Source organism: Haliaeetus albicilla, chromosome 2 (genome assembly GCF_947461875.1).
Source record: "Haliaeetus albicilla chromosome 2, bHalAlb1.1, whole genome shotgun sequence".
NCBI classification, from domain to species: Eukaryota; Metazoa; Chordata; class Aves; order Accipitriformes; family Accipitridae; genus Haliaeetus; species Haliaeetus albicilla.
In genome coordinates this window covers 74,395,970-74,417,428 of record NC_091484.1, presented here as the reverse complement: position 1 = coordinate 74,417,428, position 21,459 = coordinate 74,395,970, and the positions used below count along the sequence as shown (strand labels likewise).

The following is a 21,459-nucleotide window of genomic DNA, read 5'->3' as shown; positions in this document are numbered from 1 at the left end:
AGCTCCTCATCAGTCCAGGAGCAAAGCAGGGCCACCAGTGACATGGCTTTGGGATGGGCAACAAGGCCAAGGTTGGAGCTACCCGGGGTGTCCCTCTTGCACATACAACCTTTCCTGAATTTCCTCTTGGTCACACATATGTTTTTTTCTTTTAGGAAACTAGAAATGTCGAGTATTGCTAGCCTGACAGGAATGAAAACTAGTGGGGAGTGAGCCCTTAAGAAAGGCCAGGCTGCTTATCGAGGTGCCGAACTAAGGATTTAGAAGCTTATCTTTAGATAAACTTTTTGTTGTCTTTTTTATATATTAAAAAAAAAAAAGGCCTTGGCTTTTGTTGCCACTAAGCATGAAACCGTTTTGCTGACCACATTGGTTTGAGGTTTTCTTGTTGATCCTAAGACTGCCCCAAGGTAAAATTTCTTTTTTTCCCTCCTTGTTTTGCCACAGGACTGGTGAAAAGGGAAAGTGTTAGCAGTTTCCATGTTCAGAAAAAAGGTCAACAAAATAAGTCATCCAAAAATCGCCACCAATAAGTTATATGGACGAAAGCTAGCTAGTCCTCTGCCGCTGTCACACGGGGAGTTGTCGCCATGTCTCTACTTTCTGCTCATTTCAAACTTTGCTTTAGCACATCCTAAGCGTAAATGATTCAGATTTGACACAAATATTGCAAGCTGCTCCGGTTTACAGTGCATCTCTTTAAATAATCAAGCATCCACAAAATTATATGGCTTCTTTTTAATGCTGTGCACTATTATGGACACCTTCAATCTCATTAAACATTTTTGCTAGTGCCTTACTGGGTCCATTGTTCATGGTGTGGCCTGTCCACCTCTTTTTATGCTTGAAAAGATTTTAACTGTACAAGGAAAATTAAACCTGTCCCAGTTACCAAATGTGGTCTTTAAAATGCTGCCATGTATAAGCTCATCTTCACATAACAGTTCTGACATAACTCCAAACTGTAGGCACTCAGATGAAAATAATTCTGTAGTATTATGCATCCTCATTTACATGTAAATTACTGAATAGTATATTTGTCCCTATAGAATTTAGCTAATCCAACTGAGAAACAATTCCAGTCAATCAGGGAGCAACACAAATAATCTCATGCTGCTGGAGGTGCCTGTGTTTAACTCCATTGTGATTCCTCATCTGGATCCTAAGGAGACTCCTTCCATAACTGTAGGGACTGTTGTGATTTTTGCTGAATTTCTATAGAAATATAAGTATGATGAACAACTGTGCCTGTGTATATTCTCTCTGTAACGATAATATCCTTTATGCTGCCTTGTTTGTCCAGTTCCTGGAACTGCTCTCTATCTCAGAGTGCAAAACCTGCCAGTTCCTTGCGTGACTATTAGCTATCTCTGTTCTAAAATAATAATCCCCCCCACACGTAGCTATTCTTTACAAAGAACAAAAGCTCGTAAACTTCCCCAAGTAACTTAAATAATTTTAAGCAATTCACCTGGATGGAAACTTTCTTTCTTGAAAAAAACACTTCATAGTAGATGGCAAGCTGACTATCTGATAGATTTACTGCTCTACTGGGAAAGAGACCTCATCGTCCTGCAAGAGCACAGGAGCATTCCTTACAGCCCGGCATTGCCTGCCAGGCTCTGTGTTCTGGCTCTGGGGATGAACCTCCGCTGTGTGCCCGCTGCTGAGCGGCTGGCAGGGAGCAGCGGGCTTCGGGCTCTGCCCTCCGTAGCTGGGCAAGTGGGTGGCTACCATGTGCAGGAGCATTTGCTCTGAACGCCAGCCAAATTGCACCACGTCGCCTCTCCAGAGGTGAAGGAAGGAAGGAGCCATGCACATGTCTCCTTCTGAAATACCCCTCTGCACACAGAGGATGACACGCTGCAAACAGTCCCCTTGACTCCAGCAGGACTCCTGAAGTCTTGGGGACTGCTTCTTATTGGCAGGATTGAGGATGCTGGGCTGGAAAGAAAAATAGGGTTACTTAAGAAACATGTTGGGTTGGGAATATCACATCAAACCTAGGGAGAAAGTCAGTTCCCTGCTATTTTTTTTAATGAAGGATATGGCAAACCTGTTTAACTTGGACTTTTCATTTACCCTGGTTTAGCTGAATCAAAAAATAGGAAGAATGAGTCTCTGAATGTTTTTCCTTTGACTTTTTACCCCTGCAGTGAATTCTCTTTGCACCTGTGAGTAAAAGGTGGCTTTCAGAAAAAGGCCACCAACCCATAACTTCTGCAAAAGCACTTCTGCATGCAATAATAGGAATATAGTACCTTCCTTGACAGTCAGAAAACTGGTATTTCTGGGGATGAGGTTGTCTAAAGACGTGCTACTGGAATGCTCTAAGCTTTGGGTCGTATGGGATAGGGAGATGGTACAGTCTAAACAGAGTTAGGTGATCCAGAGGAATTTGAAATTTGAGGTTGTCTTATGGTTCATTCTACAGATGAGGGACTTGGAAGAGCTGGGTTTTTATTTGGCTTTTTATTCCTTTTTCTTTGCTTTTACACTTTTAGTTTATTCTACTTCAGAAATTTGTCTCCCTTATGTTTTTTATCTCCTTGTCTAGTTAATTCTTTTCAATCCCATGTATTTGTTACATACTCCAAACTGGTGTGAATGATTATGCAGTTTTGTAGATGCTTTCTTCATTAATAAAACATTTGTTGTTTCTTATTTTTTTACTGGATGTTTTTGAGGTGAAGGGAATCAAGCGAACTAATGCATCTGAAATACGGTTCCTGGTTTCCCCAGCTCCTAAGCCAAGGATAGAATATTATCTTGTTATGCTGTGCACAAGTAGGAGTCTCTTTGAATAGGTTCTGATTATACCTCTCCTTTTGAGATGACTGCGTCAGTAACTCAATGGACAAGCCAATTGTTTTAACAAAAGAGAACATTTTAGAAAAACAAAAAAGCCATTTTGAAGCATTACTGCTTTCCTGGCTTAGCTAATGTTTTAAGTGCTTGCTTTAAAAGTCCTTACTCTTCTCTGGTCTTGCAGTGATTGGTATTTTTAACTGCAGTACTTGGAAGTGACCTGGGACCAGTATCCTGGCTATTATTTTCATTGTCAACTAGTGGCCAAGCGGCTTTGTCCTTTGCCACCATCTGACAAGGGGATGTCCCCTGCCCTGAAGAAGACACTCTAGAAAGACAGCTCTAGAGCTTCAGCACTTTTTTTCTGCCGTTCTTACCCAATTGCCTTTCTTGAAGAGCAGTTTCAGTAGAGAAATGGTGAAGAGGAGGGATCCTGAGTCTCCCTGGGTGCATGTCCCAGGCACAGATGTAGAGCTGTGGAGCTGCTGCCCATGGCACGTTTCGGTTGGCATCCTGGGTGCTGCTCAGGGTGCTTAGGGCCATCTCAGACACAAGTGATGGAAGATCCAGAAGACTGAATCCAATTCCTGTAGCTCATTTGACTATGGAGAAGCAAAAGCAGCTATTCTGACACCTGTATAAACCAGGGGTTATCATCTTCATAGGGATTTCTTCTGCTTTCACATTTCCTTGAGCTATATTGCAAGAACCATCAGAACCTATCTATCTACAGAGCATCTCTCTTGCCTACATAGTGTCTCAGACCTCACAGCCTGTATGCTTGGAGGACCAGGACAGAGGTTGTTAAAACATTTATTTTGGGAGACTGAGGGTCTCACCCAGGAGGTCTGTGACAGAGAATGATGTTGTACCTGGCTTTCCCAGATCCTTACCCTTCAGCCACCACCTTTCCTTCTACCTGTGGGAGAGCTGGAGGAGTAAAGAAAGCGGGATTTGTCTCTGTATGAAGTGGGAGCTCGTAATAATAAAAGTCTTAACATCTTGCTCCTGTGAGCTGACAATAAAAAGAATTTAATACAGTGTCTGTCTGCAGCTATACTGTGTTTCTGGCTGACTTCAGAAACCCAAGCCTTCAAAAAGCATAAAACTAATTTAAAATGAAACATTAAATAAAGACAGTTTGGGAGTTCTGTTTTTCTGGTACTTGATTTCTTTGGGGTTTTTTTTAAAGCTTTTCCTTGAGAAACATGAGAATAAGAGAGTTTGGGTTATTTTTCACTTTTTTCTGAGAAAAAAGAAGCTGTGAATCTCCCCTAATTATGGAGCTTCAGAATCCATGACACCAAAGATCACCAGAATGACAATATGTTCCTGAGATTTGGCAGTGTTTCAGAACAAGAAAAAACATGTGTTGAGGAGTCAGTTTGCTTGGTATGATACCAGAGGCCTGTAATGGAGCTGTTACCCACGCCCCTTTTCCTCTTCTAGCAGTATAATTAAACAGTTAACACATTTCAGAAATAATGGAATAATTAATGTAATTAAGCAGGGCTTCTTTCACAAGCAAAGAGCGTGATAAAGCAGCACTGCTGTTTATCCAGCATCAGAAGCGTCCCTTTATTTTCACCTGCATCTTTCACCTGTTTACATGAAGGTAAAGGGCAAGGCAAAGTTTCCAAAATTGCTCAAAGTGCCATTTTCAAAAGCAGTACCCCATTAGCATGTGTCTAATTGGGAAATCAGTGAGCTTTGGACTTTTCAGATGGGAAAAAGAGTGCTTAGGCAGTTTTGAAAATGCTACCCTGTATCTGCCTTGGTTTTATTCCGCTGATCCAATGTGTTTCATTTAAACAGACCTCTCCCTCGGATGAGGCAAGCAAGAAGCAGCTTTTAATGCCCCACCGCGCGTCGGTGGACCACTCGGAGGAACCCTTTCAGAGGCAGAGGGCAGTGAGCGCTGTCAGCATCATCACCAGTGCCCTGGAAGGTAAGATACGTCTTTAGTTCCCCGACTCAAAGCCATATTCATGTTGATTGGCAAGAACAAAGTGACACAAAAGACCCTAATAAACTCTTGCTGTTTTGCAAGAAGGCATTATAGACAGTTATTGTAACCCCTATAACAGAGGCAATGCTGTAACAGAAGGCAATATAATCAGTCTTACCCACAGACTTGTAAAATCCTGGCAAAATGCTGGCCATATAAAACTGGATCTGGTAAGATTTTGTGACCCCGTGGCATTTGATTTACAGAAGGCTAACCAAGATGCAGGGTGGTGGAGCACCAGACTGTTTGGGTGACTGTACATACATTTGTACCTCATCTCTCTGGAGCTGATGCAAAGCCTGGCATGTGCAGTCACCAGTTACGTGCAGAACTTCCAAGATGTGGGGGATGGAAGTCTCCTCCTTGCAGAGCAGCTAGTGGGAAACAACAGTTTCGTGGGTGTTTGAATCCCACTGAGCACCACTTTAAGGGTGCTCAAAGCTCTCATTTGTCCATACAAATATTTCTGAGCAAGTTTTTTCATTGCTTATTAGTCTTCTCATTAAGTGCAGGAGGATTTCCCTTCCCTGTCTTTCCATACACAGGGACTTTGCATTTCCCTTTCACAAATTTATCGATAGCAAGACAACAACTCATAGCAAGACATCACGTTTCTAGCCTCTTTACATACAGCCTCTTTACATACAGCTTCTTACAGTTCCTCATGTCCCCTACATTGTAAATTGAGAAAAGATGGGAGGTAGCAACTAAAAGTATAGAAAAATGCCTGTCAAGAACGCACTGTGGAGCAAGGGAAATTTTGGATTTTCCTGCAGCCTTATTCTCTGTGTTACCAATGAATAGAAAGGCAAGGCAAGACAGAGGGACTTAGCTGGGAGATGCCTTACAGAAAGACACTGGACCTAGCTCTTTGGAGACAGCCCAGCATGAAACCGAAAAGCTCTTCTTCTTCCTCAGCTTTTTACCATCCCCTGTGGTTACGTTCAGCAGTATTGTGGCCAGAACAGATATATATATGTTTAAATAAATAAAGAGTTGTATTCTTAATAGGTAAATAATCACTTCAATGTATTCCAACGCTTAGTGTAGTCTGCAAAGGTTCTGTTTTCTGTGGGGTTTTTAGCAATTAGCTTTGTGATTGATTTGCTTCTTTGTAATGTGTTAAGGATGCCTAAAAGGCCTGAGCTGGACGACTTCTTATTTATTTAATGGTACTTTCTATTACTTTTTACCACAGAAATACAGACCATCAAGTCTAGGGTAACTCAGAGGATGTACTTTTTTGGCTTCATATAGAAGAAAACTGTTTCAAACCTTATCAAAGATTTCCTAACTCACAGACTTTGATTAGTCATTGAAATTTAATACTTGTTAACAACAAGAGGAATATCAAATCAGAATAAAATGTATCACAGGCTTTAACTATAATAATATCTGTATGATTTGTGCCAAGCTGTGTGAAACAGCCAGCCCAGAAATCCCTTCCCCTTTAGTTGTCTGGTTTCTGCTCTCAGCTTGAGTAGTCATCATCTGCCTAGTTTTCCCAGACATTGCAAAGCTTTGCGTTCAAGGAAGGACCTAGGTTTTTTTCATTTAAAAATAAGAGGAAAAATACCTCCAACACAAACTTTGTGCTTTTCCGACCATTTTTAAAAAAAACAATATAAAGTATCAGAAAAAAAGCAGTTTAGTCTAATTTTACTTTTCCCTTTACAGATATTTTTCAAAAAATATTAAATCTGTTGTGACAACCAAAGATCACCTGTGGTGGAAGGCATGGGGTTTCCTAACCAATTTAAATCCTTCTGATGCCACATGACTGCCAAAAGAGGACAGTCACACCTTCCTCCTTCCCTTGCTGTGTTCCTGCAGTTTGATTTGACTGTACAAACAATTGGTTTTCAGCTGGATCGACAAGCAGAACCAGCTCACCCAGAAGGTCCAGGAGCACAAAAGCTGGCAAAACGACAGAGAAATAACATGTGCCTGAGGCTGAGAGGGATGACACTACCCCTTTTAGCAGCAACCTGGACTTAAAGGGGCTTGTGTCCAGTGTGGACCCTCAGGGAAAAGAGTCACTCAACTAATGTGTGTCCATCATGAAGGTCCCCAAACGAATAAGAGTGGAATAAGCAGGGTTGGTTAGAAGTGATTATGAGGAGTATGGATATAGATAGATGTGTTCTGGATTTACCTGGAAAATTAGATCCTTTAGGAAGTAACTGCCCTAAACTCTTTATTACTTTCAGCAGCAGATTTCAAAAAAAATGCAAAATTAGGATTTTACATTGAAATTGTTTGGGGTATGGATGGTTCTCACATCATTTGAGGCACTTACCTGTAAGCCCTCTGTTTGGAGGCTGGAAAGACATAGTTATTTCTTGGGAGCACTTTGGTTTCCCAACGATTTCAGAGCAGTGTAGATGTTTGTGCAAACCCTGCGCATGCAGGACATCATCCGATATTTTGAAAGCTTGCTAGAAGATACTTAATATTGCAGTTCTGTTGTCCAATGAAGAAAAATGCACAGAGAATGCATCCTGTCTTGAGAGAGGAGGCTGTTTATGAACTGATTGAAATAACAGCCTTGGCTGAAGTTTTCCTGTTATCAGTGCAGGTTCTAATTATATAGACTAAAACCATTATACAGCATTCCATGCCCATAAAGGAATCAGAAAAGGAAAGCATTAAGCAATTCCACTAATCATTATCATTCAGCCATTAATTGTCTTTTTTGGCTTTTCTTTTTCACTGTTTAATGCAAATTATACTTATGAAGCTATTTCAATTCTTTTGTGCTCAAGTAAAATGAACATATAAAAGTTGTATTTTAGGTAATGTTTTAAAAGCACCTTTAAAAAGCACTCTGGAGCTCTAGTAGCATTTTCAAACTGACTTATGCGCTCCCCCGATTTTGTATGTGGGCCTTTCAGAAGGAATCAGACGCTTAATGCCTTTTGGATTGCACATCAAGAACAGAAACCCTATTGATAACCAGTGATACCCTGGCTCTCAAGTGCTTAAATCAACTCTAAATGTTGGATTTAAGCTCTTTCATCTCTTAACCACTTTCAAAGGTATTACTTGAGATACTTATCAAATGTGACCTGGGAATGAAAAAATATACTCCGATCTAAGTTAAATGAAGATAGTGTATTCTTATCTATTCAAACTTGCCAAAATGGAAAAGAGAGTAAAAGTCTGAGCCTATATATAAAAATCTAAGCCTATATATAATATTGGACTTTACATATTTAGTGTGATTCACCTTTTTTTGCTTGTGACACTTTTAAAAGGTTATTACTTTCAGAATAGGTCACTGTCTGCTAAGCGCAGGTCAACTGGCAAAACCCCAAAAGTGTGTAATTTGCCAGCCTGTTAGGACAGAAATATTTTATCCTAAAAAAAAAGTTTGGGGTAATGCAGGGGGCTTCCTCTATGTTATGCGTCATTTTAAGTGTTCCCTTGTCATATAATTCAGCGTGAATTGACTGTTACTTTACTGCTTGTGACTTAGAGCTTGAGGAATCACACCAGAAATGTCCTCCCTGCTGGAACCACTTTGCTGTTAAATTTCTCATTTGGGATTGCTGCCCGCTTTGGCTTTTAATCAAGAAATTTGTCAAGTTCGTGGTAATGGACCCATTTACTGACCTCACCATCACCCTTTGCATTGTGCTGAACACGCTCTTCATGGCCTTGGAGCATTACAAGATGACAAAGGAGTTTGACCACATGCTTTACATAGGCAATTTGGTAAGTGAATACGAACCTGAGGAGTGTATTTCCTGCTTTTTAAAGTTTTCGCTGCAGCTTGGGAAGACCCCATTTTGGTATGCTGTCAGCACCACTTTGCCTAGGACATACCAAGCAAGTCCATAGTCACCTCTTTCTGGGCGTGAAGAGAAAGGAATGAAGGACAAGGGTCTATTTTTATTGAACTAACATATTCTAATGTTATTAGTAACCATTAAAGCCACGTTTCTGGGCTGTTCCTGGTAGGTATCTAGTTTGTGTCTGTTTAAGAAATGAGATAAGAGAACGCTTAATGAGGCTTATTTGGGATTTCTGGTAAAGCAATGATAAGGCAGCATTGGTGACTAACAGTGACTTTTAAGTTAAAAAAAAAACTACAGGAAAAAACCAAAGCAAGATCATGGAGGGAAATAGAGTGGTGGTTGATCGTAGGTAGATGCGTATGCAGGAAGGCGCCTATGGCACATTTTCTGTATGCCCCTGTATGTCCTGCTGTGCCTCCCAGTCTTGCCCAGCAGCATGTGCTGGGTCCCATGCACACCCTGGGGACGAGGGGACATGGAGCAAAGCACGGCTGATGCTTCCAGGGGAAGCTCTTAATGTGCAAGCTGGAGCACCCGGGGAGAGAGCTGCAAAGTAAGCAGAGACCGCACTTCTCCAAGAAAAAGCAGAGTGACAGATCTACAGCCAAGCTGCAGGGACAGCAGAAAAGCCTTTCCAGAGGCGATGCGGTACAATTTGTTAACCCAGGGGGCCACTAAAATTCTGCAGTTACTACAAAACGGAAGCTTTTTCTTTAACCGTCTGTCTCTGAGTTTATGTTTAGAAGTTATTGTGGTTTACTGCTTTAAAACTTAATGTTTAAAATCCTTTTAATTTTAGAAGAGTCTGTACTGGAAAAGGCACAGGCCGTTTAGCTATGATGTGGTGGAATTGCCCCTAAAATCTAGTGATAGAAGCAAAGATATCCTATAGGACCATGAGTAAGTCTGGAGTACCCTGGAATGTGGATGCTGCTGAGTTTGTATTTGAGAAGCTCACAACAGAGATGAAAAAAGCCCTTTATTTCTATAAAAATGAAGGCTGCAGTATCTCAGAGTGGGATTCACCTTGCCTAACTTTAGGTATTTACAGCGTAGGAGTCTCTGAGTCGGTTGCCTTTGTCTCCCTTTAAAGCCAATGGAGAGTAATGGACCATTTTAAGGCACAGTTAATGTCATGTTTTAAAGACATTTACTTTTGGATAAGGTGAACTATGTCCTGGAGGCCAGTGACTGTAGTCACCATCAACTATAGTGGGAGTATGCAGAGACACTACAGATGTGATGTCTGCCTTTAGTGAGAAGCATCCTACGCTGGCAGGTTTAGGTGGGTAGCAGCAATAATCAGACTTTTTGTATCAGTCCTAGCATATGTGCTAGATCACGTATGGATTTTTTTCTTTACCCTGCTCCTTGTTATTCTTAGCTCTGGGCCACCTTGGGCAGGTTGAGGTTCTTTTCCTAGGCTGTGGGACCAGTCTCCAGTTTTTCAGCTGCTGTGTCTTGGCAAATCTCCCTCTGATGTTGCTCTAAGCAGAAATCTGTTTGGGTCTCTTGCTTCAAACCCATGCTCTCGCCCTCTGCGGAAAGCAATAGATAAGGGTAGCTTGGAAAGTCATCTCACAGGACTGCACCCAGCTCTGCTTTGCAGCCAGCTTTCCTTGTTGCTCAACAATTTGTGGCCTTCTAAGATGACTTAAAAAACCTCCTTTGGACCGAGTATCCACCAGAGCAGGTGGCAATGCTGCCGTTTCCCCCGCGGCACTTGGGATGGTAAATGCGTCTGCTCCTTGCTCTGCTTTTGGCAGCTCAGCTTCTCCCTTTGCAGACCACAGGCAGTGAAACTTTAGCCCCTGGCATCCCTCCTGCCAACAAGGCTCCTGCAAACCTGCCAGGGCTTCGCGGGGGCTTCTCCAGGTAACAACAAGAAAATCGAGACGATGAGCAGAGGGAGGGATTGCAAATCAAATTTTGCAAAATTTTGCAAAAAAATAAATAATTATCTCACTGTGAGTTTCTCAGCACTGCCTAGAGCTATTTCTCCTCTGTGTGCTGAAGTGTAAAATATGCAAAGCAGCTTGCTAATGTTTTTTGTAGCAGGCTGATGGCACGGGGCTCCCCTTCCCCTGAGACCCCAGAATGGGTCTGTGAGAAGCCAGACCGTCCCAGCTCCCCCTCGCCAGCTTTACTAAACCTCTGCCTAACCGGATTGATTGCGAGTAGAGCAGGTTAGCGGAAGGTAGCTCCATTTTGTGGAGGATTTTGCAAAGTCATTTGTAATCAGAATTGACATTTTTTGCAATTCCCTATGAAAGGGAAGGGAGTCCCAGCTCCAGCGCAGACGGCCAGACCCCTCCTCTGCCCCCACGCTGGCTGGCTGTCGTCTTCCCATTGCATCTAACCCTCTTTGAGTGATTATACTAGCATTAAATGGGGGGAAATATTAAAAAGGGCAGGTCTTTGGCATTTTTTCCTCAAAACAAATATTTCTGAGAGAAGTGAAAGAATGAAAGTGGAATATGAATTCGCTTTCTCCAAGAGCAATTCTTTGTCTGCTGCCAGTCATTAGAGATCTCCCTCTGTCCATCTGCTTCATGCAGCATCTGCTACCTTCAGACTCCTTCAGTTCATCACTTACAGGAATCAACAGTTTCGAATGTGATCGGAAGGCCAGCCAAGCACATGTACATCTTTACATGGTTCATCTGCCTGTGCAGTGCCATCACTTAAAAAGTGGGTAGATAAAGCAAGATTCCCCAATTTTTTTGTTTTTCTTTAGAAACTGAGATACCATTATGCAGTATTAAAGCCTAAATGGCTGAAATGATAGATAAAAGAGGTTTTTTAAGACAAAGCCCTCCAAATCAGCAGCATCATATTTAGCATCAGTGGGATGTGAAGTTAGTCATTTTCTTTCCAGCCTTTACCACACTAAGTATCCACCCTCTTGTACAAGCGCAGGCGCCGTGTGTAGCAGGTGCTGGTGATTTGACAACTGCCGTTTGAAATTCGTAGCTGGTACACGTACACAATTCCCGATGCCTTTAGGAAGGCTCAGACATTTTGCTATCTTACTGTGACATTTCCTTCTCAGAAGGCTATTGATTAAAATGATTCAGGCAAAGAAAGTGATCCTCCTGAGTCATTTCTCAGCAAGATGGTTGCATAATGTACGCAGCATGGTATTGTGGTTTTTAAGGCAGTCCTCTGGATACAATTTCACAGACATCCAGTTTTGTCTTGTTCTCTGTCCTAGGGGAAATTGGAGCATTCTGGTGGGAATCTTTGGTATCTCTGACCACTGTGACTCAGAAATTGTTGGCTATTTAGAAATATGAGACAGGTGTTGGGTTCTTGGTATGAGATGGTGATGGGATGTTGTTGCATCCCAAGGGGTTTTTGCAGTCCAAGGTATTATATTCCTGATGAGAAAGAGAAGGTATTTTACATAAGGAATTGCGTAAAATGACTGCTTGGAAAAATTCCTTCCTGAAGCACTACTGAGTAAAGCCAAGCATTCCTCAAACGCAGGCTATTATCATTTATTTTTATTCCTTAATATCATAATTATGTAATCTTAAATTTTCCCTTCCACATCTTAATGGGTTTCTCATCTCTGTTGCTCAGAGTTGATCAGTTTTGCTGGGATAATGCTGCAAATATTCAGTTTACTGGAAGGAAAAAATTTCTCCTTGACTGTATGTTACTGATATGTGAGCTCTGGATTTGCCCCTCTTGTTTGACCAACACAGCGCATTGATACTGATCGTTTCATGGAAGACCATGTGCTTTAATATATATGTACAATAGAGAAGTTTTCAGAAACACAAAGCTCTGTGCAGCTTGTATTGGGGCTTGGAATGAAAATAAAAGAGTATATGAAGACCTCGGTGCCCACATTTTGTCACTTTAAGTTGACTGTAGCCTTGCATTGTTCATTTAAACTGTTACTTAAGGAGGGTGTACGAAAGGACAAGATCTGATTCTCTGAGATACTTTCCAGGAATGTGTTAAAACTGAACTTGCTGTCAGTAGCTTTCCCTTACCCTCTCCCTCTGCCTCATAGGTAATATTTATATGTTGTTTTAAAGAAAAATGTTCCAATTAGAAGTTCCACCATATGACATTTGAACTGGGTCATAGATAAGCAATGTGTTCCCAAGATGCTGTAAAAAGAAAATTGCCGTGACTATTTGTAAAAAAAGCCTAGGACTCAAATTAGAGTTTCTAATCGCCTTTGCTGCTAGCAACAACCTCAGAATGACTGGAGGCTTGTGTTGTCCCGGTATTGGTAATAACAACAAAATGAAAAGGGATAATACAGCAAGTATACTACAACCCAAATACCCCTTAACACTCACACTCCATTCATTTGGGTTTCTCCACTGAAATGAATAGATTTAACCTTTATAAAAGGCACCTTTACTCTTTCTTTTTTACCACTGGGATTATTCAGATGATGGAAGGAGATGGAAATGTATGTTCCAATCCAGAGCTTGAACTCAGATGTCATTCTAAGTTTACAGCAGTATCAAATATTATTGTGAAAAAACTAGACAAGTTGTAATAGTGATAAAGAATCAGCCAAGAAAAAGAAAGTATTTGCCTGTAAAATGTTTTTGGCTTTCTGCTGTGTTCACCTGTATCAGTGGAAAGTCTGCAAGCAAGGAGCTGTGCTTAAAAGGTTACTTTGAATTCATATTTTCTTTCTGCAGGTCTTCACTGGGATTTTTACAGCAGAAATGATCTTCAAAGTAATTGCCCTTGACCCCTACTACTATTTTCAGCAGGGCTGGAATATTTTTGACAGCATAATTGTTATTCTAAGCCTGATGGAACTTGGTTTGTCCAGCATGGGAAACCTGTCTGTTTTACGCTCCTTTCGACTGGTAACGGTCTTATTGTGTTCTTACCCCTCTTCTTTTATTACATATAAACTCTGACATGAATGTAACATATTTTCTTAAAAACGCATCTGCCGATAAAGACTTTAATTGCTGCAAACTAGTGAACAGTACGTGACACTAATTATAGGCTGCAGGACAAATGGAATTGTTCCAGATTTACATCAGGGTAAATGAGAACATAATTTGATTCCTTCTAGCTGTGCCAGGTAATTGTAGCACACTTAAAATGTTTGAGTTCCAATTTGTAATAAAAATCTGCCATTTTATACCTGTACACCTGTTAGCATAGTCAGCAGATAATTGATAGCCCAAGGAATGCAAGAGCCAGTAAGGTGTTGTTTTAGAAGTTGTTATTCCTAAATTATGTTATAAACATGCCACTGTTCTTTTAAATGTTGTCAAAAGAAAATGTCTTTGATTTATTCGTGGAGTGATTTTTTTTTTTCTAGAACTGATCAGCATAACATAGCATCTGTCTTTCACGGGAACTCCTTAGCTGTCAGCTCCTTTGTTATGCACGGGATAGTGGTATTCTATTAATGAGAGACTGTTGACATATTGGAACAGAAAAGTAGTTTCCTTGCCAGCCTGACATTTGTGTTGCACTTCATGTACCAGGATGTCCATGCTAATCATTCTGGCCATGATATGGCTTCACAACTTGGAAAGATGAGGAAAATAAGCCCTTATGGTTACATTTAGCAGAAGACCTTTTTTTTTTCCAAAGTTCTCTGCACTGCTCAAAAATGCAAATTTTTCACCACTGGTGTTAGGTCCTGAGAGTCCCCTCTCTGTTTTTGAGCAATCCCTCTTCAATAAGGCTGAAATTAAACCTTTAGTTGAAAACACAGCACAAGGGCTAGGCACCATTTACATCCTTAAAATAGGTCTTAAGTGGGAAGTGGGTTGTGCATAGACTGCGTGATCCTCGGCACAGAGGTGATTTTCACCCTGGGAGCTAACAGCTAATGGCATCTGGCTGAGGCTTACTCTGAAACACAGAGGAATTTCTTCTCTCTTTGTGGGATCGAGCCCTAAACCCCTTCCCCCACATACCTGCCAGGCTGTTTAATTTGAGGAGGAAAAGCAATGTAAAAGAAAATATTAAGGCCTGAGATTTCTTCCTTCCATCCTCTCCCCACCATGATATTGGGGGAACGAGCCTCTAAAAGCACAATCTACCTAACGAGGCAGAGCATAGCTCTGGAAAACTTAATTCTCACCCACGAAGCCCAACTGATATTTTATTAATAGATGTAGCGAGGCTAACAGGAAATATGGCTAAAATCACCTTGTACCACACACACTGTGGCATTTAATGTCTTTCACGTTTTACCCACTTTAATAATTCATCAGCTGAAAAGTCTGTCGCTTCTGTGAACTGACACTGTTGTTTATGTTTTGTTCACAGCTGCGAGTCTTCAAATTGGCAAAGTCCTGGCCGACCTTAAATACGCTCATTAAAATCATTGGTAATTCAGTGGGTGCCCTCGGTAACCTCACTCTTGTGTTGGCAATCATCGTCTTTATTTTTGCTGTGGTAGGAATGCAGCTTTTTGGGAAAAGCTACATAGACAACGTGAAGAAGATAAGCACGACCGGGAATTTGCCACGGTGGCACATGAATGATTTCTTCCACTCATTCCTCATCATCTTCCGAATTTTGTGTGGGGAGTGGATCGAGACCATGTGGGACTGCATGGAAGTAGCTGGGCAGCCGCTGTGCCTTCTTGTCTTCTTGTTGGTCATGGTGATAGGAAACCTGGTGGTGAGTTCTCAAGATGGTTTTTTCTCCCTTTCCTGGCGGGTCTGTGCAAATGTACCATGTTTTTATCCAGAAATGGCCAATCTCACATTGCTCCACGGCTTTAATTTGATGAACCAAGTTGTCACCCAGAGAAACTTGTTCACATCCCAAATACAAAATTGCTAGCATTGCATTGCTAATTAGGAATGAAGGCTTACTGTTTTTAGCAGAACAGATAATGGTTTACTAGAAGAAAGGCACATGAGCTGGTTATAATGATTTTATTTCTTAAGCCATTCATGGGGCTGAAGGGATTCCAGATTTCTCTTGTATATAGGAGTGAATATCACCTCAACTGTCACTGTATCGGGAGATATTTTTATTTCCCTTCATTTTTGGTCCAGAACACCTTACAGCTAGCACAGTGTCTTTTGAGTGGAGTTTTGAATGTCTTTAGCCTGCATGTTCTAGGAAGCTGCAGGCTGTGTTTACAGTAATGTCACTTGCTCGCTTGATTTTTTAATAGACTATCCCATAAGCATGGCTTACATAAGCTCTGAACCTATTAAGACTGAATTGTATTTCCCTGTTGACATCTTATGGAGCGCTTTGCTGGCTTGCAGTCATCATGGAAATGTTTCGCCTGCTCAGCTTACAGAGCATCTTTGACATTGTGGCTCTAATGGGCTTACTGTTTATGTAGTGAGTTGTTTAATAGTAGATGCTGCTATAAAAAATGTTGGGGTTTGCTACCGATTGTTTTTAGTGGTTGTTTTGCTTTTAAGTACCCAATGTTTTGGTTCTTAGCTGCTAGGGTAGGAAAGTTCTTGAATGAGCCTCTAGAAAAACAGGGCATTGTATTATTTACATTAATTTATACTTTAACAGTTAGTTTTGCACTGAAAATGTTGATTGCAACAGCAAATTATATCTTACAGGGTTTTTTTAGAAAAGTCAAAAGGTTAAACTCTGATTACTCAGAAAGTACCAGATTACTTATGCTTTTTTCCCTGACTTCCTGTTTCTATAGATTTTTCTTGGAACTAAATGTGATTAGAGAAGTTGGGGCAAATTATGACTTTCTGCATATCTTTTTGGGGAGTTTAGCCTGAGATCCAGAAAGTTAATCTGCCCCTGCCATTAAGTAATGGATTCTGTGTATGATAATGAAACCTGAAAATAATATGTGGTAAATTCTGGGGAAAATGTGAAACTTGAAACATTTGAAATATTCATGGATTATTGAAAGATGTGAATTTGCAGCATCTGATATGCTTAGATATTAACACTCATCAGTGTGCATAAGATCTGTTAAATATAAGATCTGATTCAGCAGAGATTGCACTAATATTATCTACATATATTTAACCTTCAGTGCTCAAAAAAGACTGTCCCAGATGTAAAACCAGATATTGAAAAACTCTGTCAGCATGGATAAGCTGAAGTTACTGGTCAGCTGAAAGTAAAAATGCTAGCTTTATCCTTTTCGGCCAACAGTTCTGTAAGCATGCGGCAATGACTGGTAAATAGGAATTATTATTGTCTGTAGATCACTCCAAAAAAAAAAAAAAAGAAAATGATTCATAGGTGTGAAAAGAACAACAGATTCTGAATCATGAGATTGATCCAGTGTCAACTGCGTTACACTGAGATTTCATGGTGTTGATTAGCAGGTAGAGAGAAGGTCATCTTATTCCTCTGGCATCAGCAGAATTCTTGCTTTCTTCAGTGAGAGTGGATTGAATTCACAAACTCACTTATGTGCTGAACATCATCAGACCCCAAAATTCTTGTAGCTGAGAAGCACCACGAGCCCTTTAAAATAAGAATATTTGAGCGCTAAATCTTTTACCTGTAACTCCGTTGCAATCTGTGCCAGCAGTTTCTCTTTTAACTTGCTGAGATCCTTGTTCCTCCTCTGTTTCAAGAGTCAGTTCTGATAAGAAAGATATTATCCTGAGGTTGTATCTCATTTGGACTCTGAACTCTTTCTTAGTCTCTGAAGGCATGGAGGAAATCCTACAGCATTTTTCCCAGTGTAGCAGATCTGCACACTCATCTAGATTAACTGCTTTTATCTGTCACATCTGCCAGTAGTTATTGGTACTGTCTATGGTCTCTTTCCCAACTGCAAAGTTAAGCGTTACAGAGCTTAGCAGACCTGCTCTTTAAATACTGTAAAGTAAAGGCTGCAAACTGGTGTTGGAAGAGTTACAACCTCTGTGATTCTGTACTGTGTTCAGTGATTCAGTTTGCAGGTCTTACCGAGCCTCTCTAACAGAAATTCAAAGGAATGGTGGAAGAAAAGTCAGGAAAGTTAGTAAAGAGCCCTGGGCAACTTCATGTTAGCAGTCCAGCTGTTGAAAGGAATTTTAGTAAAACTTAAATCTTTGGTCTGTATTCATATATCCTGAAGATGTCTTGGACCAGTGCAGTGCCACGTGAAACTATGTTTACTGCTGGTCAGCTGGTATTTGAGTCATCTTCAGAGAACTAAACTTTACAACGTATTTGGAAAACTATGTGCTGTGTAGCTACTTTTTGCACAATAAGACCGGGCTACTGTTGTCAGATGGCATTTTTGGTATCATTGAAGCCGCTTTGGAAGGTAAAGCCAAATGAGAGAGATAATAAAATAGTTTCTCCCTCATTTGTAAGAAAGAGCTTCTGAAATTGCTAACTGAGTAATTATGTTTACTGTTAAGTTTTATAAAGGGCTTAACATATTTCCTATGTATGTTTATGTTACAGAGGTTAATAAGGAAAATCACCAAGACAGGAATTATTAAGAAGGTGTAGGGGAATTTGGGTAGCGAGGCAGTCGGTGGTGCCCCCTGCTCTGGCAGGTCAGCCGATGCGCGAGTCGAGCGTGACACCAGCCACTTCTCAGGGGACGATTGCACGTTATAGGTGCTAACAACGTGCATGAATAAAACTGACACTTCAATCACAGACGGAACAACCTTCCAACCTCATTGTGTGGGCATGACGTACGCCGGCCAAGCCGCCCTTTTCTTCTTCTGCCAGCTACCCAGATGAAGCCTGTTTTTCACCAGCTTCTCCTGAAATGCCACCAAGTGAAGGCAAACTCCATGCAGGGCAGAAATGCACTCACTGTCTTTGCTCATGCTCCAATTCGGCTGTGCATGGCGTAGACAGCACCCAAAAAGGATCAGTTAGTGTTAACCCAAGGTAACAGCCGCAGTGCGTTAACTCACCCTCAGGGCTGAGTTTCTGGACTGCCTTTGTCTCACCTCTGCCTGATTGACATACATTCCTTAGTACTTCTATGGCACATCCATACCCGTTCCCCAATCCACCACAAGCTGGGAATTCACTGAGGCATTTCCATGGTGGATTTCGTCTTCCTGGAGTCACAAGCATGCCAAGATGGAGAGTCTGCAACCAGGGAAGTGACATCTTCAGAATTTTCTTGACAGGTGAACTATAAGGCTGGAAGTGCTCTTTTAGGGTCAGTCCTAGGCTTATTTTTTTTTGTCTACTGTCCGTGGAAATGCTATTCACTCAGAAAAATATTAATGACATGTTCAGAGAACACAAAGGTAGAAAGCACCACCAATTGCTAGGGTATCAGGCTATCCTGTTGGAAGAATTGCATAACCATTATCATTGAATTAATGCGTGATGCATGGAATTATGAAATACGAAGTGTAAGGTCATGCACTCAGCCCTATTTAAGAATTTATGTTATGACCAAGTAGCTTACCAACAGAAAATGTTTGAGAGGATAATAAAAGTATATGTACCAGTCACTGTGGACATCTACATCTGAGATAATTGCATGGAGATGCCTTTGTAGTCAGATCTGGTTAATGGAGTCTGTGAAGTCATAAAATATCTTCCCCAAAAAGACATCTAAAATACATCAGACTAAATAGCCCTAAAAGTACCTGTTTCTGTCCCTGAAGTCTTGGGAGGCAAAGTCAGCTGTAGATATCCCCATGTACACATCACTCTGGCTGACTGAGCCAGTACGAGGTACCAATGCACCAGTACATTGCACCCATTAAAAAAGTAAATGAGATTCTAATACATATCAGGAAAGATAATTATGGAGGAGAAAGGAGAGTGTGAATGCTGTTGCACAGCGATCTGCAATACTGGATATGCAATACACCCCATTAATGGCTGATGCTCAAGATTAAGTACTACTGGGAAAAGCACAGTATGGGAATATGAATGTTGATGAGGGGAATACAGAGCTAGGCATGGGAGGAGAACAGTTTAAGTGACAGGATACTGCTCATCCCAAAGCAAACGAGTATAAATCACTGTAGGTACCTTTAGGCTGGGATTGGAAAGGAGGCTTCTATCAGCACCGTGAGGCTGTTTAGAAGGACTTTCCAACAAGACTGACTAACCCCAAACCAGCAGTGTGTGAGATGGAGCTTGATTAGTTCACGAAGGAAACAACCCATGTTAGCAGGGAGCTTGGCTTGGTGGCCCAAGAGGACCTTCCAGTCCTGTCTTCCTATGGTAATTGGAGTGCCTGGCAGCAGAGCTGCTCGGAATGGTTTGGATGAGATTTGAAGTGGCCTGCTTTGGTTAAACTCAGTGGAAATTTTTCTCTGAAAAAGTCAGATATGCCTGGAACCCATCCTCTTATTCTGCTTCCATGTCTCAAGAAGCCTTAATAGGTATTTCTTCTGTTCTAACACGGCCCATGACTGTGAAACACATAAATTTGGAAATGTCACATTCTTGGAAAAAAGATGTTTGTGCCTCCTCGTATGCCTTTCCTACAAGTTAGTGTAGGACAGTTCCTTGAAGAGATGTTCTGGGAAAGTGCTGCTAAATCTCCATCAAGTTAAAATCTGTGGATTCTCAAACTGGTCAGATGCCAAGAAGACCTCATTAGGTCTCATTCACCACCATTTCAATCTTTAACAGCCGAAGTCTGTTGATAAAATGTCATATTACCAGAGCTGTTCTGACAGAGAAACGTCTCTGTGGCAGGGCCAGAAAGAAAGAAATCAAGTTACGGGGAATGTGAGCAATGCATAACTTCCTAGTATTTCCACTTCAACATGTTCTTCCACAAGAGTCTCCCTCCCTACCACTAGAAGGTTGTGCTGAGCACCACCAATGCAACCTGGATGGGAATAAATGTCCTAGAAGGAGGAGAGGGGTGAGAGGGATGAAGGGCCATTTAGCACAGATCCTGGCCTGACAGATGCGCAAGAGAGAGATTTGGGACCGGGAGGATTGTTTTGGTGGGGAAGAGAAGTGACTACAGGTATATGTGAAGTTCAGTCTATGAGAAGAAATTCGTAGCAATTTCCTGTCCTGAATCCCTTTCCTAAGTGACAGACCCTAAGTAACATAAGGAGCCATTGGGTCCCATGTGTCTATCTAATATCTACTAGCTATGGCTGTAATCCTACAGTTAGGCAAAATCACTTTCTATGTGTGCCTGCACATTTGTGTCTATCCAGATCAATTGCTTTCTTTCCTGCCTATTTTTTTTAATATTTAGAACAAAGTAAGGGCATGTGATAAATGTTTAATTCTGATTAGCTTTGTTTGCCTTTTTTTTTTCTTTGTTTGCTAATGTTGCCTTTAGTTTGGTGTTTGCAGTCAAGAAAATAGAAAAAAACTCACAAAAGAGGTAGCTGTGATGTATAGTGTATAAACACGTAAGACGGGATTGCTATTTGGATTGTATCGTCTTCAGCATGGGGGCTTTGTTTCCCTATAAAACTAGTTCCTAGAGTTAAATACTGAGTGTTACTACATGAGCACCACGATCTCTAATTAAGGAACATAAGAGTGAGTGTTTGTGGCCACCTGCGTAGGAGAACTGGTAGCCCACCCTGTGGGAATCCATCAGCCGGCTGACTATATGGGAGTTTCACAGGCAAGGGACTATCCCAGCTGAAATTTTGTGGTCAGTGCAGGGTATGAAGAAGTTTAATAATATGGAGCAAGATGGTCTTTTGCATTTGTTCTCAGTATCACAAAATGTTCCTGGGCACATTTAATTTATTAGTGTAGAAGTAGCCATAAAGTCCTGTCTCACCCGATCCTGATACATCTCCGTCACTGCAAGCAGGCTTGAAAGAGGTTTATGGTAATGTGTCAGATTTTCTCTTTGTTTAAATGAAATGGATATAGAGATCTATCACTGTCCCTTGTGGTAAAATCACAAGTAATAGCAAAATAGCCAGGCATCTAACAGGCCTAGGTAAAAGTGGATTACAATTTTACATT

The 21,459-nt window shown here is 41.1% G+C and overlaps 1 protein-coding gene across 7 annotated transcripts in view; it reads left to right on the top strand.

The window, feature by feature from the left end:
- SCN5A (sodium voltage-gated channel alpha subunit 5) overlaps window positions 1-21,459 on the top strand; it is a 216,362-nt gene that overhangs the window by 107,419 nt on the left and 87,484 nt on the right. For all 7 annotated transcript variants that reach the window (XM_069778259.1, XM_069778258.1, XM_069778256.1 and 4 more), the window contains 4 exons: window positions 4,624-4,756; window positions 8,295-8,533; window positions 13,290-13,463; window positions 14,893-15,249. In XM_069778259.1, coding sequence (XP_069634360.1) covers window positions 4,624-4,756; window positions 8,295-8,533; window positions 13,290-13,463; window positions 14,893-15,249 — 903 coding nt within the window. The remainder of the gene's footprint in view (window positions 1-4,623; window positions 4,757-8,294; window positions 8,534-13,289; window positions 13,464-14,892; window positions 15,250-21,459) is intronic.